This window comes from Oncorhynchus mykiss, chromosome 9 (assembly GCF_057628025.1).
Source record: "Oncorhynchus mykiss isolate SJ-2025 chromosome 9, ASM5762802v1, whole genome shotgun sequence".
In the NCBI taxonomy this organism is placed as follows: domain Eukaryota; kingdom Metazoa; phylum Chordata; class Actinopteri; order Salmoniformes; family Salmonidae; genus Oncorhynchus; species Oncorhynchus mykiss.
The window spans coordinates 21,298,261-21,314,510 of record NC_143030.1 but is presented as its reverse complement, the minus strand read 5'-3'; the positions used below and the strand labels follow the sequence as shown (position 1 = coordinate 21,314,510).

At 40.9% G+C, this 16,250-nt stretch overlaps 1 protein-coding gene across 4 annotated transcripts in view; it reads left to right on the top strand.

The window, feature by feature from the left end:
• Nucleotides 1-10,134, top strand: part of LOC110531653 (GRB10-interacting GYF protein 1) — a 34,123-nt gene extending 23,989 nt beyond the window's left edge. For all 4 annotated transcript variants that reach the window (XM_021614966.3, XM_021614968.3, XM_021614965.3 and 1 more), the window contains 4 exons: nt 7,447-7,610; nt 7,717-7,764; nt 7,853-7,997; nt 8,260-10,134. In XM_021614966.3, coding sequence (XP_021470641.2) covers nt 7,447-7,610; nt 7,717-7,764; nt 7,853-7,997; nt 8,260-8,327 — 425 coding nt within the window. In that variant the 3' untranslated portion in view covers nt 8,328-10,134. The remainder of the gene's footprint in view (nt 1-7,446; nt 7,611-7,716; nt 7,765-7,852; nt 7,998-8,259) is intronic.
• The last annotated feature ends 6,116 nt before the right edge of the window (nt 10,135-16,250 follow it).

Below are 16,250 nucleotides of genomic sequence, written 5' to 3'. Positions count from 1 at the left end.
GAAAAAGATCTGTGACACGGCAGGGTCCACTCATTCCGACTGCTCTTACTCCCTCATTTTTCAGAATACAAGCCTGAAACAATTTCTAAAGACTGTTGACATATAGTGGAAGGCATATAGGATCTGCAATTTGAGTCCTAAGTCAATGGATACTGTAATCGCATTGAATAGAAAATTACACAAACAAAAAAAAAGCCTACTTCCTGAATGGATTTTTCTCAGGTTTTCGCCTGCCAAATCAGTTCTGTTATACGCAGACATTATTTTAACAGTTTTGGAAACTTTAGAGTGTTTTCTCTCCAAATCTACTAATTATATGCATATCCTATCTTCTAGGCCTGAGTAGAAGGCAGTTTAATTTGGGCATACTTTTCATCCAAAATTCCAAATGCTGCACCCTACCCTAGAGAAGTTAAAATAATTGCAATAAATAAACATGAAGAAGCAAGTTAAGCGACATTGCCATAGACCTAATATGTTGACCTTCGGGTTATTGGTTAGGCTACAGTGAAATGATCATAATTTTGTCCTAAAAGATACAAATATTGAAGTGGCTCAGATGTAGCCTAATGGCTTAATACTAGGTACAGTTGAAGTCGGAAGTTTACATACACTTAGGTTGGAGTCATTAAAACTAATTTTACAATCACTCCACAAATTTCTTGTGAACAAACTATAGTTTTGGCAAGTCGGTTAAAACATTTACTTTGCATGACAAAATACATTTTTCCAACAATTGTTTACCAACTATTTCTATTATAATTCACTGTAATTCACTGTATCACAATTCCAGTGGGTCAGAAGTTTGCATACACTAAGTTGACTGTGCCTTTTAAACAGCTTGGAAAATCACAGAAAATTATGTCATGGCTTTAGAAGCTTCTTATAGGCCAATGACATCATTTGAGTCCATTGGAGGTGTACCTGTGGATGTATTTCAAGTCCTACCTTCAAACTCAGTGCCTTTTTGCTTGACATCATGGGGAAATCAGCCAAGACCTCCACAAGTCTGGTTCTTCCGTGGGAGCAATTTCCAAATGCCTTAAGGTACCACTTTCATCTGTTTAAACAATAGTACACAAGTATAAACACCATGGGACCGCACAGCCGTCATACATCTCAGGAAGGTGATGTGTTCTGTCTCCTTGAGATGAACGTACTTTGGTGCGAAAAGTGCAAATCAATCCCAGAATAACAGCAAATGACCTTGTGAAGATGCTGGAGGAAAAAGTATCTATATCCACAGTAAAACGAGTCCTATATCGACTTAACCTGAAAGGCAAGGAAGAAGCCACTGCTCCAAAACCGCCATAAAAAAGCCAGACGGTTTGCAACTGCACATGGGGACAAAGATTGTACTTTTTGGAGAAAAGTCCTCTGGTCTGATGAAACAAAAATAGAACTGTTTGGCCATAATGACCATCGTTATGTTTGGAGGGAAAATGGGGAGAATTGCAAGACAAAGAACACCATCTTAACCGTGATGCATGGGGGTGGCAGCGTCATGTTGTGGGGGTGCCTTGCTGCAGGAGGGACTGGTGCACATCACAAAATAGATGTTATCATGAGGAAATAAAATTATGTGGCTATATTGAAGCAACATCTCAAGATATCAGTTAAAGCTTGGTCGCAAATGGGTCTTCCAAATGGACAATGACCCCAAGCATACTTCCAAAGTTGTGGCAAAATGGCTTAAGGACAACAAAGTCAAGGTATTGGAGTGGCCATCACAAAGCCCTGACCTCAATCCTATAGAAATCTTGTGGGCAGAACTGAAAAAACGTCTGCGGTCAAGGAGGCCTACAAACCTGTCTGTTACACCAGCTCGGCAGGAGGAATGGGTGATAAGTTGGGTGAATTATTGTGGGAAGGCTGCCCAAAACGTTTGACCCAAGTTAAACGATTTAAAGGCAATGCTATCGAGTACTAATTTAGTGTATGTAAACTTCTGACCCACTGGGAATGTGATGAAAAAACTATAAGCTGAAATAAATAACTTTCTCTACTATTATTCTGACATTTCACGTTCTTAAAATAAAGTGGTGATCCTAATTGACCTAAAACAGGGAATTTTTACGAGGATTACATGTCAGGAATTGTGAAAACTGAGTTTAAATGTATTTGGCTAAGGTGTATGTAAACTTCTGACTTCAACTGTAGGTCTATCGATTGCACAATCCGTACCAGTCAAAGTTTGGACACACCTACTTATTCCAAGGTTTTTCTTTATTTTTACTATTTTCTACATTGTGGTATAATAGTTAAATACATAAAACTATGAAATAACACGTGGTAACCTAAAAAGTGTTAAACAAATAAAAATATATTTGATATTTGGGATTGTTCAAAGTAGTCTCCCCTTGCCTTGATGACAGCTTTGCACACCCTTGGCATTCTCTAAACCAGCTTCATGAGTTAGTCACCTGGAATGCATTTCAATTAACAGGTGTGCCTTGTTTAACAGTTTATTTGTGGAATTTCTTTCCTTCTTAATCCGTTTGAGCCAATCAGAAGTTGTGACAAGGTAGGGTTGGTATACAGAAGATGGACTTGGTCTTTTACCAAATAGGGCTATGTTATGGCAAGAACAGCTCAAATAAGCAAAGAGAAACGACAGTCTATTTAAAATATATATATTTAACCAGGTAGGCCAGTTGAGAACACGTTCTCATTTACAAATGCGACCTGGCCAAGATAAAGCAAAGCAGTCCGACAAAAACAACAGAGTTGCACATGGAATAAACAAACGTACAATCAATAACACAATAGAATAAAAGTCTATATACAGTGTGTGCAAAGGGCGTGTAAGGCAATAAATAGGCCATTGTAGCGAAGTAATTACAATTTAGCAAATGAACACTTGACTGATAGATGTGCAGATGATGTGGAAGTAGAAATACTGGTGTGCAAAACAGTAAATAAAAACAATATGGGGATGGGGTAGGTAGATTGGATGGCTATTTACAGATGGGCTGTGTTCAACTGCAGCGATTGGTTAGCTGCTCAGATAGCTGATGTTTAAAGTTGGTGAGGGAGATATAAGTCTCCGACTTCAAGTATTTAAAAAAAAAAAATAATACATCCGCAATTATTTCCCGTCATTGGCAGCAGAGAACTGGAAGGAAAGGCGGCCAAAGGAGGTGTTGGCTTTGTGGATGACCAGTGAGAGATACCTGCTGGAGCGCGTGCTACGGTTGGGTGTTATGGTGACCAGTGAGCTGATAAGGTGGAGCTTTACCTAGCAAAGACTTATAGATGACCTGGAGCCAGTGGGTCTGGCGACGAATATGTAGCAAGGGCCAGCCTACAAGAGCATACAGGTCGCAGCATACAGGTCGCCAGACACCTAGGTATTTGTAGTTGTCCACATATTCTAGGTCAGAACCGTCCAGAGTAGTTATGCTGGGCGGGCGGGTGCGGGCAGCGATTGGTTGAAAAGCATGCATTTTGTTTTACTAGCGTTTAAGAGCAGTTGGAGAAAACAGAAGGAATGTTGTATGGCATTGAAGCTCGTTTGGAGGTTTGTTAACTTCTCTAGGGTAGGGGGCAGCATTGGGAATTTTGATTGAAAAGCGTGCCCAAATTAAACTGCCTGCTACTCAGCCATAAAAGCTAGAATATGCATATAATTAGATTTGGATAGACAAATTCTGACATTTCTAAAACTGTTTGAATGATGTCTGTGAGTATAACTGAACTCATATGGCAGGTAAAAACCTGAGAAAAAATCCAACCAGGAAGTGGGAAATCTGAGGTTTGTAGTTTTTCAACTCTTGGCCCATCGAATAAACAGTGTCTATGGGGTCATATTGCACTTCCTATAGCTTCCACTAGGTGGCAACGGTCTTTGGAACCTTGTTTGATGCGTCTACTGTGAAGTTGGGGCGAATGAGAGGGGAATGAGTCAGAGGTCTGCCAGAGAGGCACGAGCTGGCCACGCTCGTTCACGTGAGAGTTAGCTTGCGTTCCATTGCAATTCTGAAGACAAAGGAATTCTCCGGTTGGGAACATTATTGAAGATTTATGTTAAAAACATCCTAAAGATGTATACAATCAATCCTTTGACATGTTTCTACGGACTGTAGCGGACCTTTTTGACTTTTCGTCTGCTCCTAGTGATCGTCATGAATTTGGAATACTGGGCTAAACGCGCGAACAAAAAGGAGGTATTTGGACATAAATGATGGACATTATCGAACAAAACAAACATTTATTGTGGAACTGGGATTCCTGGGAGTGCATTCTGATGAAGATCATCAAAGGTAAGTGAATATTTATAATGCTATTTCTGACTTCTGTTGACTCTAACATGGCGGATATCTGTTTGGCTTGATTTGTTGTCTGAGCACTGTACTCAGATTATTGCATGGTTTGCTTTTTCCATAAAGTTTTTTGAAATCTGACACAGCGGTTACATTAAGGGGAAGTGGATCTAAAATTCCATGCATAACAGTTGTATATTTTAGCCATGTTTTTCTGTAAATTGATGTGGCTCTCTGCAAAATTACCAGATGTTTTGGAACTACTGAACATAACTCGCCAATGTAAACTCAGATTTTTGGATATAAATATGAACTTTACCGAACAAAACATACATGTATTGTGTAACATGAAGTCCTATGAGTGTCATCTGATGAAGATCATCAAAGGTTTCATTTTATCTCTATTTCTGCTTTTTGTGACTCTTCTCGTTGGCTGGGAAAATGGCTGTGTTTTTCTGTGACTTGGCTCTGACCTAACATAATCGTTTGGTGTGCTTTCGTCGTAAAGCCTTTTTGAAATCGGACACTGTGGCTGTATTTACAACAAGTGTATCTTTAAAATGGTGTAAAATACTTGTGTGTTTGAGGAATTTTATTATGGGATTTCTGTTGTTTTGAATTTGGCGCCCTGCACTTTCACTGGCTGTTGACGAGGTGGGACGCTAGTGACATCGTTGATATATACAGAGAAGAGAGTCCGCCCGAGAATTGAACCCTGTGGTACCCCCATGGAGACTGCCAGAGATCCGGACAATAGGCACTCCAATTTAACACCCTGAACTCCATCTGAGATGTTGTTGGTGTTGTTAGAATTACCACCCTCAGATTGCAGCCCAAATAAATGTTTCACGGAGTCCAAGTAACAGAAACATCTCAACATCAACTGTTCAGAGGAGAATCAAGAGAACTGCGTGAATCAGGCATTCATGGTCAAATTGCTGCAAAGAAACCACTACTAAAGGACAACAATAAGATGAAAAGACTTGCTTTTGCCAAGAAATATGAGCAATGGACATTAGACTGGTGGAAATATGTCCTTTGGTCTGATGAGTCCAAATGTGATATTTTTGGTTCTAACTGCCGTGTCTTAGTGAGACGCCGAGTAGGTGAACGGATGCTCTCCGCATGTGTGGTTCCGACTATGGCGCATGGAGGAGGTGGTGTGGGGGTGCTTTGCTGGTGACGCTGTCTGTGATTTTATTTAAAATTCAAGACACACTTTACCTGGATGGCTGCCACAGCATTCTGCAGCAATACGCCATCCCATCTGGTTTACACTTTGTCCTGTTGAAAAACAAATGATAGAGGGACTATGACCCAACATACCTCCAGGCTGTATAAGGGCTATTTGACCAATCAGTAGCGTGATGGTGTGCTGCATCAGATGACCTGGCCTCCACAATCACCTGACTACAACCCATTTGAGATGGTTTGGGATGAGTTGGACTACAGAGTGAAGGAAAAGCATCAACAAGTGCTCTGCATATGTGGGAACTCCTTCAAGACTGTTCGAAATTAATTCCTTGTGAAGCTGGTTGAGAGAATGCGTTGGACTAGTAACCGAAAGGTTGCAAGATCGAATTCCCGAGCTGACAAGATACAAATCTGTCGTTCTTCCCCTGAAAAATAAAGAAACTCTTGAATGAGTAGGGGTATCCAAACTTTTGACTGGTACTGTACATGAAAGTGATGTCAATATTTAGCCTTATATTCCTATAATATGAATTGGTTTTTGGTTTTTACTTAAAAAAAAAGGTTTCCTTGCTTCGCTTGTTTATAATATTGCAAACTTTTTAGGCTATTTATGTTGAGAAATATTACATTTTCAGCGGTTACAGAGGGACAAACATTTTCATTCTATGTTTAGTGACGCGGCAGGGCAAACGGTTATCTAAAGATACACTTAGCTGTTCTATAAGTGGTCTGAGGTAGGCGTTAGATTACGAGCGATTTCAAGTGTAACATTAATAAAGACTGTTTTGGGAAACGGCTCGGAAATGTAAAGATGCTCTTCCGTCGGTTCTAAAAACAAACTTAGCCTTAAGATCAATGTATCCTTTAATTTGTTTCGGCACAGCAAATTTCAGGTCTGCAGGGCACAAACTTGAATGTTGTGAAAATTCTGTGCAACTTCTAGCGCACGTTTACTGTGAACACTGAGGCTGTACCTGCTTTAAATGTAGTTTTAACACTGGTCGGTAGCTGTTCTTTCATTCCGCCTATAGTAGCAGCCAATGTGCGGAGTTTAATGTAGGCCTACATTCCATGAGACTTGTGAAAAAAACATGCGGGGCTTGATATTAATTTTTTATCCACTTGCCCTTCAGAAGTGACTGAAAATGTTGTTTGATGCAAGAAACCACATTGCAAAATGAAAATGCATTATTATTCCCATGCCGTTATTACAGATAGTGAGACAAATGATGCTACCTGCTGCCTATTGGCAGCTTAATCAAGCCTGTGTCAAAATACAACACTGCCCGTTTAAGACAAAGATGTCTAGAAATGTACACGTTTTGTGCTCTTGTAGGAAGCAATCACTCCCCTTTTACTGATTACAAAGGATCTATAACTGGGCTAATAACTCACTAACTAGCAAAGGATATGAAATAAATGTGCACACGTGGCTACAATCACCTCTTGCTTTGATCTCAAAACAAGCGTACCTACTCACGACTGCTCATATTCCTACTACAGCTCTGATTGGTTATGCCGCACCGGTCTGTGTTGAGCGTGTCAGTGCAACAGAATCCTACTTTGATGCGTTCTGCCTACAACAGAATCTCTTGCGTAGTTAGTTTTTTTGTTTCGGTATGTTGCATTGAAAGTGGCTTATATTGCCTTGATTCGATCACAATTGCCACAGTGAAGGGAAACGTTGATTGTGTTAACTTGCAGGGAAAACTCGAGAAAGTTGAAGTTCGATCTCGTGCTTCTCTCCATGGGTTGATACTGTGTTTCTCGTCCCGGGAGAGCTGCGCGGGAGTCTCGGGGCTACTGCGCACCCGCACAGAGCTTATAGGGAACATTGGTTAAGATGTTTTGGGAAACCGGGCCCTTGTCTATAGCGTTTTTAAGTTTTTTTTCCCTCCCATCTTTCCAGATTTGAGGCTTTCCATTCCCTCTCTTCTGTCTGTCTTGTCCCCATGGGATCTATGCTTATCTTATCACCATGTGTGTCCAGTGTCCACCATCGTGGCGTACCTGAAGGAGGTGGAGTCTCCCTACGAGGTCCATGACTTTATCCGCTCCTACCTGGGAGACACCATGGAAGCCAAAGAGTTCGCCAAGCACTTCCTGGAGCGCCGTGCCAAACAGAAACAGAACCTGCAGCGGCAGCAGCAGCAGGTGCGTGTGTGTGTGTGTGTGTGTGTGTGTGAGAACTTATAGCTTTCAGGATGCCTTGGTTCATATTATGATCTGCCGTTCGCCCTGTCCTCTCTTCTTCACCCAGCTATCAAAGGAAGTAGCAGGGCTGGCCATGAGCAACTTCCCTCTGCCGGTAAGACTTGTTTCTCACAAGTCTCCCTGCTATGCGTGACACTCACCTTAGTGGATCCCTCATAACTCCTCCTCCTATCTGTCTCCAGGACTCCATGCGGGGAGTGAGCCCCAGCACCCTGCAGTCCATGTTCCAGGCCGCCCAGATGGGGAAGGGAGGGCTGTACGACACCCAGGGGGCCATGAAGAAGAAAAAACAGCCTGTGGTGCTGCACTCTGACCCCAGCATCTTAGGTAGGACTGGCCTCTTCAGCCTATTGACACCTGTTACATAGTGTACTTATTACTTCCTTACATGTACCTGAATATGACCTGTGGCCACCCAACTCATGGAAACTGCATACCTGATGGATGTTCTCATTGGCTGCTGGGAGGCTGTTCATAGCTCTAACTGATTGAACTGCTCTATGCGTTCCCACATCCATCTATCTTCCCTCTCCTTTTCCATCCTCCTACTTTTCTCTTTCCCTCCATCTCTCTCCCCCCCTGACTGCAGGGTACTCATACCACAACGCGGGCGAGCGTCTGAGCCTGAATGAGATGGAGATGGTGGAAGATTACTGATCCAGATCTGATCAGCGGCAATAGCTACTACCTGAGGCCTTCTGTCTACTAATCAGACAAATCTGATGACGAATGTGCACTGCTTGAAGGGAGGGGGGATGGGGGAGAGAAAGAGAGGAGGATGGGAGAGAAAGAGGGATGAGGATGGGGTAGAAAGAGGGAGGGGAATGGGGAACAGAGAGGAGGAGAGAGGGAGGGGGGGGGGAGAGGGGGATGAAGATAATGGCGGGTAGAGAGAGAAGGGGGGAGAACTTGTATGGGGAGAGGGAGGAGAGGATTGTATCTCCCTGCCCTTGAAAAGAGAAAGGCTCCCCTGCTTTCAATCGTTCACTTGAGTAGGGAGCGTGATGTGGTGGGGGAAAGAGGAATGATGGGTATCCCTTGGCACTTATAAGACTAAGCACCTTAAACTGAACTAATGCACTTTATTATTAAGAGGGGATTTGAATAGGGTTTTTGTTGTCAGTGTACGTACGGTGTGTGTGTATTGAATCTACACAAGATGCTGTACGTATACACGTGAAAATCTGAACTGGAAGGGTAAGGTGAGGTGTAAGGTTGGTGGGATAGATTCACTGGGAGGGGGAACTCAAAGATAGAGGGGACCTTTTTTTATTTTGAAACCTTATCAGAAAAACAAATCCTTTCTTGAAAGACAAACACTGTTGTTTTTTTTTTTACAATACATTTATATGAAAAGTAAAGCTATTACAAAAAAATACATTAAAAAAACTTGAAGATTTGCACTTGTGTTAAAAAAAACTAAGATAAAAAAATAGAAAAACAAATGGGGTTAGAGATTAATATTTCAGTGTATGTATGCGTGTGTGTGTGTGCATTGTGCAGACTAGTATGTTTCAAATGTCTGTTATGTTTTCTCCATTGCTTACCAAGATGTTTGAACACATACCAGGCCATTATGTCATTTTGTTCAAATAAGAATGGATGTTTTTTCCATGAGTAGACGTGTCCTCTTGTACAGAGGGACTTTCTTTGTATGTACGTGTGTATGATTGTGTGTGTGACAGAGGGGGCAATGGCACAACACATCCTTTCTCTCACCAGCTCTTCATCCCCAGAGAAACGTAATAGAAATACAGACGTTTGTAGAGGAGGATTATGGCTTTGCGCTCCTTCATATGTTGTTAAAGCACCACTTGTTTCTGGGGTGTTTTGGGGTACGGGCTGATGGAGCAGTGCCCCTCCCCGCTGTCTTCTCTCAGCCACAGCCTCTGAGCGTGTGTGTGTGTGTGCGCATGCATGCATGCACATTTGTGCCTAAGAACTCTGAAAGTGTGAATGGGATGGAGGGAATGTTCAATGGCCATTGAGACATTTACTTTTTGAGTGTGTTATGGTTATGTTAAGTGCTCTGTATAGCCCGTGTATGTCAATCATATATCCTAATATTTCAGGTTTAGTCTGGGGATGATGATTGATTGGAAGGTTAGTCCAGTTTAGTTTTCCTGGGATGTGATCACGTTGCCTTGTCAGTTCTCTTTAACTTGCGTGTGAAAGGTGTGCGGTTTCAGATTCTGCTCAAAACAATTAGCATCACACTGTCCATGTACAGGATGGTGCACAAAATGTTAGCATATTCTTGTTACTTATTCATTGCTATTGTTGATGATGACGTTTCTTTTTTAGGAATATAAATGAAAATACATACATGAATAATCAGTAAAAAAAAAAAAAAGTATTTGGACTATGATGAGCACTGCTATTTTTTTTTTTTTTTATCCCTTAATTTAGTTTTTGTTGCATTACCGCCATGTGAAGTGCGTTTGTTATTTCTTTCTTAAGAAAACATTGAATGTATTCCCCAAAAAGTAAAAAAAAAAAAAAAAAAAAGTGATACGGGATTTTTTTCCTCCACAAAATGTCTAAAAATGGAATCTAAAAAAAACAAAAAATCTAAGATTGAAGAGGTCGGCGAGTTCTTTACTCTTTTCTTTTTTTTACACAAAAGAGGAAGAACTCGGGAAGGCTACAGTTGAACACACTGCCTCTGAAATCCTGTTCGTACAAAAACAATATTACTATGAAAAAATAAAGAACAAGACTCTTTACTATTCCTTACTGGAGTTTTGGTTGTTTACAAAACACACGGATTTCTGTGGGTGCAGTTTTTTTTGGGTTAGGGTGGATAGTGGGTAAGGGCAGGGTTTTGCAAGTGCGCTTCTGCAAAATGGACATTCAGTGGCCTGTGTTGTTTTGGTGGGAAGGAAGAAGGACATCACAATGTGACCCTTTAGTGGATGTGGCTCTTTTGTAACTGACTGATCATCAAGGAGTGCAGGCGAAAAATCAAAGATTGTCTTTTTTTTCCTTTTTTTTCCCTGCCTGTATTGTAACTCAAGGACTAAGTGTTTCTGTTCGTGGAGGAGAAAACTGAATCAAAAAGCAGAAACAGCAGGAGTTTTTGGTACTTAGAACATGCATAAAGGAAACAACAATATCATCGCTTTAATAGAGAAGTCTCCTGGAGTAAAAATATGGAGTACCTTTTTTTTTTGCTCCTTGAACATGTAAACGAAACAAAGATGGACAAACCCGCGAGGAGTGGTTGAGAATAAAGGAAATTTAAGATTTTGTAAAACCTTACATACAAATGACATTGACCTCAAATCTACCATTGCATTCAATTGGACCGTGTGCAGGCAGAATTATTTTTCCTTTTTTGTTTAAAAGGGGTCTCAGGGTGTGCAGTGGGGGTATTTTAACCCTGCGATGAGGGGAAATGAAAGGATACTAGTAGTATGATCTCTGGGGGACACCCATCATCCCTCGTCAACACTCACTGTTGACGAGGGCTGCCCCGACCACTCTCACTATGCACTTTGGTTCATTCAAACTGTGAGATGCCATCACATTTGGGATAGGAGCACAGAAATATTGTAGTACAAAGGGAGGGTTTAACAAGAAATGTAACTTTGACTGAGTTAATACCGTCTCACTGAAAACAAGATTTTCAAAACAAAAGACAGGAACACGCCTTCTTCCTCCTGTACATAACCATATTTTTGTATTAGGCCTAACTTTAAACAAGATCACTTGGACAAAACTGCAAGGCTTGATATACAAACTAGCAGAATAAGGAAATTCACGAGACATTGATTTATAGAGTGAATAACCCTGTGGTAAATGAATTACCTGGAAATTCCCCAAACTTTGCCAGTAGCCCTGTATGTCTTCAGGGATGGGGAAAGAAAATACTTAACATGGATGGAGCTAGGGACTGCAGGGACTCCCAAGACTGAATGATGATCGCTGCTGCAGAGCCCAGCCCAGAGTGTTTGACCAACTGGCACCAGCCAATGGAGAAGGCAGGGGAGAGACAGTCAGGCGGATGTATCAGGGGACCTGCTGCCCAGATGCCCCCTCCCCAACCTTCTGTCACCTAGCTACTGCCTGGAGATTGATCACGAGCTGACAGCAAGAAGACAACCATCATATGGGTAAGAGTGTATTTCTATCTATTTAATGTTTATAGTGAATATATGGACTGTGTAATGTTGGGAACTGTCTTTATGAAAATTCTGTTTTCAGTATTGTTTCATTTGGAAATCTTCATTCCTCTCCGTCTCTTGCTCTCGCTCCCTCTCTCTCCCTATCTCCCATCATTCTCACTGGCTCTCATTCCACAGAGTTCTCACTGTTCCTAGCTGCCCTCTGCTGGAGAGGAGATGGAGAAGCTCCTCAGCCCTTTCTTCTTCCACTCCTCCTCTGCACCCCTGGTGGTGAAAGAGCAGGACCCACATCAGCTGCAGTAGCAGAGGACCTGGAACAGTGGAGAAACTGACCACACACACACAGAGCTTTACACGCATGTCCATGCAGCATTCTCAAATACTCTCTTTTCAAGAACCACATTCTTGAAAACCACATTCAAACACACACAAAAGCAGAAAGGCTCAACACCATACACTTGAGTTTTGACTGCTATGTAAATAATATAAAAGTATTTTCTTTTTTCTGTTCAACATGCCTTAACTGTGGCGATACGCCTTTGTGTGGCAAACTCGAAAACATATATTAACAATAAGAGTGAAAGCCAGTTGGAGAACCTGATAAGGACTATAACATTTGAATAAGGGGGGGTGGTGTCAATGTTCTACTTACCGAGACGGTGTTTTATTGGCCAACAATACTGCTGTATGTTACTTTATTTCTGTCCAGCATCTATGGCAACAAAGTAGAACTGAAGGCAATCCCTGAGGACGATGATTAAGACTGATGGTTTGCCTTTTTTCAAAGCAAGATGAACTGTTCTGTTATCCAGTTTTAAATGCCCAGACATGTAGCTGGAGATGCAGGCTGAGGATTCTGAAGCCTGTGTATTATGGAGCTGAGCTGACCAGGAAGGGTGTGTTAAATAGATCCATATGCTCCTTTACAGTTCTACACAGTGCCCCACTACATATTACTGTGTACCCCATCACCGCAGTCATTTTTTGACCCAATGATTTTTCACAGTTTGAGACTTGATTTGAAAGAAGTGTTTTTATCCTATTGAGGACCACCCATTTAAAATGAAGGATATACAGTGACCTCTGTAGTTATTGGGACGTTGAAGCAGATCTTTCTTATTTTGGCTCTGCACTCCACAAGTTTTGATTTTAAATCAAACAATTGAGGTTAAAGCATAGGTTCTCTGCTTTTATTTGAGGGCATTTGTGTACATATTGGTTCCACCATTTAGAAACGACAACACTCTTTGTGCATAGTCACCCCTATTTCAAGGAACCAAATGTATTGGGACAAATTCACCTATGTGTTTTAATGTAGTGAAAAGTGAAACATTTGGTCCCATATTCATAGCACGCGATTGTTACATCCGCAATGTGACTACAAACTTGTTGGATGCATTTGCTGTTTGTTTTGGTTGTTTCAGATTCATTTGTGCCCAATAGAAATGAATGGTAAATGTGTTGTCATTTGGAATCACTTTCATTGTAAATAGGAATATAAGAATTATGTTTCTAAACACTTCTACATTAATGTGGATGCTACCATTTATTACAGATAATCCTGAATGAGTCATGGATAATGATGAGTGAGATCATACCCCCAATACATGCTCACCAATACAATAACAGGAAGTTAGCATTTTTGGGAGGTATGATATTTGTGCGTTTTTAACTTTCTCACTCATCATTATTCACAATTAATTCAGAATTATTGATATTCATGGTAGCATCCACATTCATGAAGTGTTTGTAAACGTTCTTATTAACAATAAAAAGTGATTCTAAAATGACCCAACACGTTTACCATGAATTTCTTTTGGGCACAAAGTCATTTGAAACACAACCAAAACAAACAGCAAATGCATCCAACTAATTTGTTTAGTCACAAGCTTGATGTAGCCATTGTGTGCTATGAATATGGGACCAAATATTTCACTTTTTACTACTTTAATACACACGTAAGTGAATTTGTCCCAATATTTTTGGGATGATGTATAAAAAGTGTTGTCATTTGTAAATGGTGAAACCAATATGTACACAAATGCCCTCAAATAAAATGGGAGAATGTATAGTTTAACCTCGTAGTAATTGTTCGATTTCAAATCCAAACTTTTGGAGTATAGAGCCATAAGAACACAAAATGCTTCAGTGTTCCAATAATTAAAGGGCACTATCTCTTCTTGGTGGTCCTCTGAGTAGATTGTCTATTTGACACTTTGATTACTGACCATTGTACAGATTATGTCCTCGTATATTAGAAGCATCTTACTAACGTTATTGAATGGCTGTGTATGTTACTTGTATGTATGCCATCTATGCAGTTGATCATGGGTTTGTCTGTCTCTTTAATAGAAACCAGGATTTCAATGGAGAAGCTCAATTCTTCCCCTGTCAGTCAGGTTGAATGGATTCATTGTTTTGTAAGTGTTTTCCAACTGCTTCGGTTGGTCAAACAAATGAATATTAACTTTGGGAGATGAGACCCTCTACTTTGAGTGGAAAGTGTTTTATATATATATAGTTTGGATCAGTTGATATATTAGTTAATGCAACTGGAGGAATATCTAAAATGTCACTGAAGTATTTTATGAATACTGTGGATTTTGACTTCAATCTTTCAACTCCATCCGTGTGGGATAAGAATGCCCTCTATTAACTGGTTTGCAGTGAACTGTTAATATGTAGCTATCTCTAAATTATTATTCTCTGAGTTATATTTGGGTGTTTCATTTTTTAAAAGTTAGCATTGTCTTTGTTGGGAGTAATTGTTGGTCACCTGTAGGTGAACAGTGGGTCTGTTCTGTCTTTCTGTTAATCATTGAAGTTCAAAGTGATTGATGTTTTGGCACTGTGATGCCCCTGGGTGAGATTGCCATGCCTTTGATGTATGAATTCCATAAAGATGTATGATTCATTAACAAACCAATTTTGATCAAATGATATCCATTTTCTTTTTCACCCAAATGGTCGGCTCAGTTCCATCGCTTAAACGTTTTGAATATTTTAGAGATAAGTAACATAAAAACAAATGCATTCAGAAAAATAACCTAAAAAGTGTAAATAGTTTGGGTTTTGTTGGTTTGAGAACAAAAAATGATTAAATAAAATGCATTTAATAATGGATTTGACTGACTGTTTCTGCTATGTTTCTGTTCTTACTATCAATTGTTATTCATTTTACTCAAACAGACAAACTCATAAAATGGAACATGCCTAACTATACTGAACAAAAATATAAATGCAACATGTAACAATTCCAAAGATTTTACTGAGTTACAGTTCATATTGTGGCAGCCCAGGGGAGTCAGAGGTGAAACTCACAAAATAAGATGGCGGGAGACCGTTTTGAGGTGCTCAAACAAAAGTTGTTCTTCAAGGTTGGGAGGAATACAACTGAAAGGCCTCTCGGGTAACGGATGGGTCACTTGGTGTCCGGTGTGGCAGCTCCTCGGACCGCCTAGGGTAATGAACAACAAAAGAGAGAGAGCGATGATTCCGGTCTTTCGATACTTGTTCCCAACTTGCGCCGGGTGGTGTGCTGCCCAGGAATGGGTCCGCTTCCTTTCAGGGAAAAGAAATGGAAGTGAGAGAGAGGTGAGTCAAACATTGCCTAGTATCTTCTTTGGCGTCTGATCGAGGTGCGTACCCTCTGCCTGTCTGCCCGACTGACTACACCTCTACTTATACTCACTTGGTGGGACCAATTCCAGGTGCCAATTGGTTGCAGCACCTGGACTGAGTAGTAATTGTGTTGAATCAACAGCCCCAGTTGGTGCCTGTCCATGGTACTGACTCACCTTGGCTCTCTAGCCCTCTGGAGCTGACCAAGGCCCTGCTCCTTTCTTTGCAGCTCCCTGCTGGCCCCCGGGTTGCCACAATATGCGCTGTAAGAGCTTTCGTACTCAAACCACTGCACTGTAAGAATTGTAAAGGATTTGGCCATGTTTCAAGTGTGTGCAGACAGAGTATGCTGAATAACTGTGTAGAAGGCTGACGGTGGGGATCATGATCCCAGGTTCCTGGAGTGCCCTGTAAGGGTGAAAGAGATTGAGCAGGTAAAAGTTAGAGCGGTCAAACAAAGGCTATTAATAGAATTGAGAAAACAAGTGATGCTAGTGAAGACATGGTAGTGGATGCACCACAGCCTGTTGTAAATGTTTGCTGCCAGTCGAAAGATTGGATTTTGTGGTGTTCATTGCCACAGTTATAAACTGTATGGTACAAGTCTCAAAGACTTCTAAGAAACTGGCATTTTTGTGGCTGCATCAGAAAAGTTTTTGGGACTGGTGCCGGTGCTGGTTCCCCTAGAGCCTGTGTAGGGATCAGATTGGTTTCATTTTTTTTTACAGAAAAGTTGGTTATTGAATACATTTTTTGGTAGTTTGTTCTGTTTTCTGGGAATCCTGTTTCCATCCGGCACACTGAATGGTGGGATGCACATTAAATTGTGCAA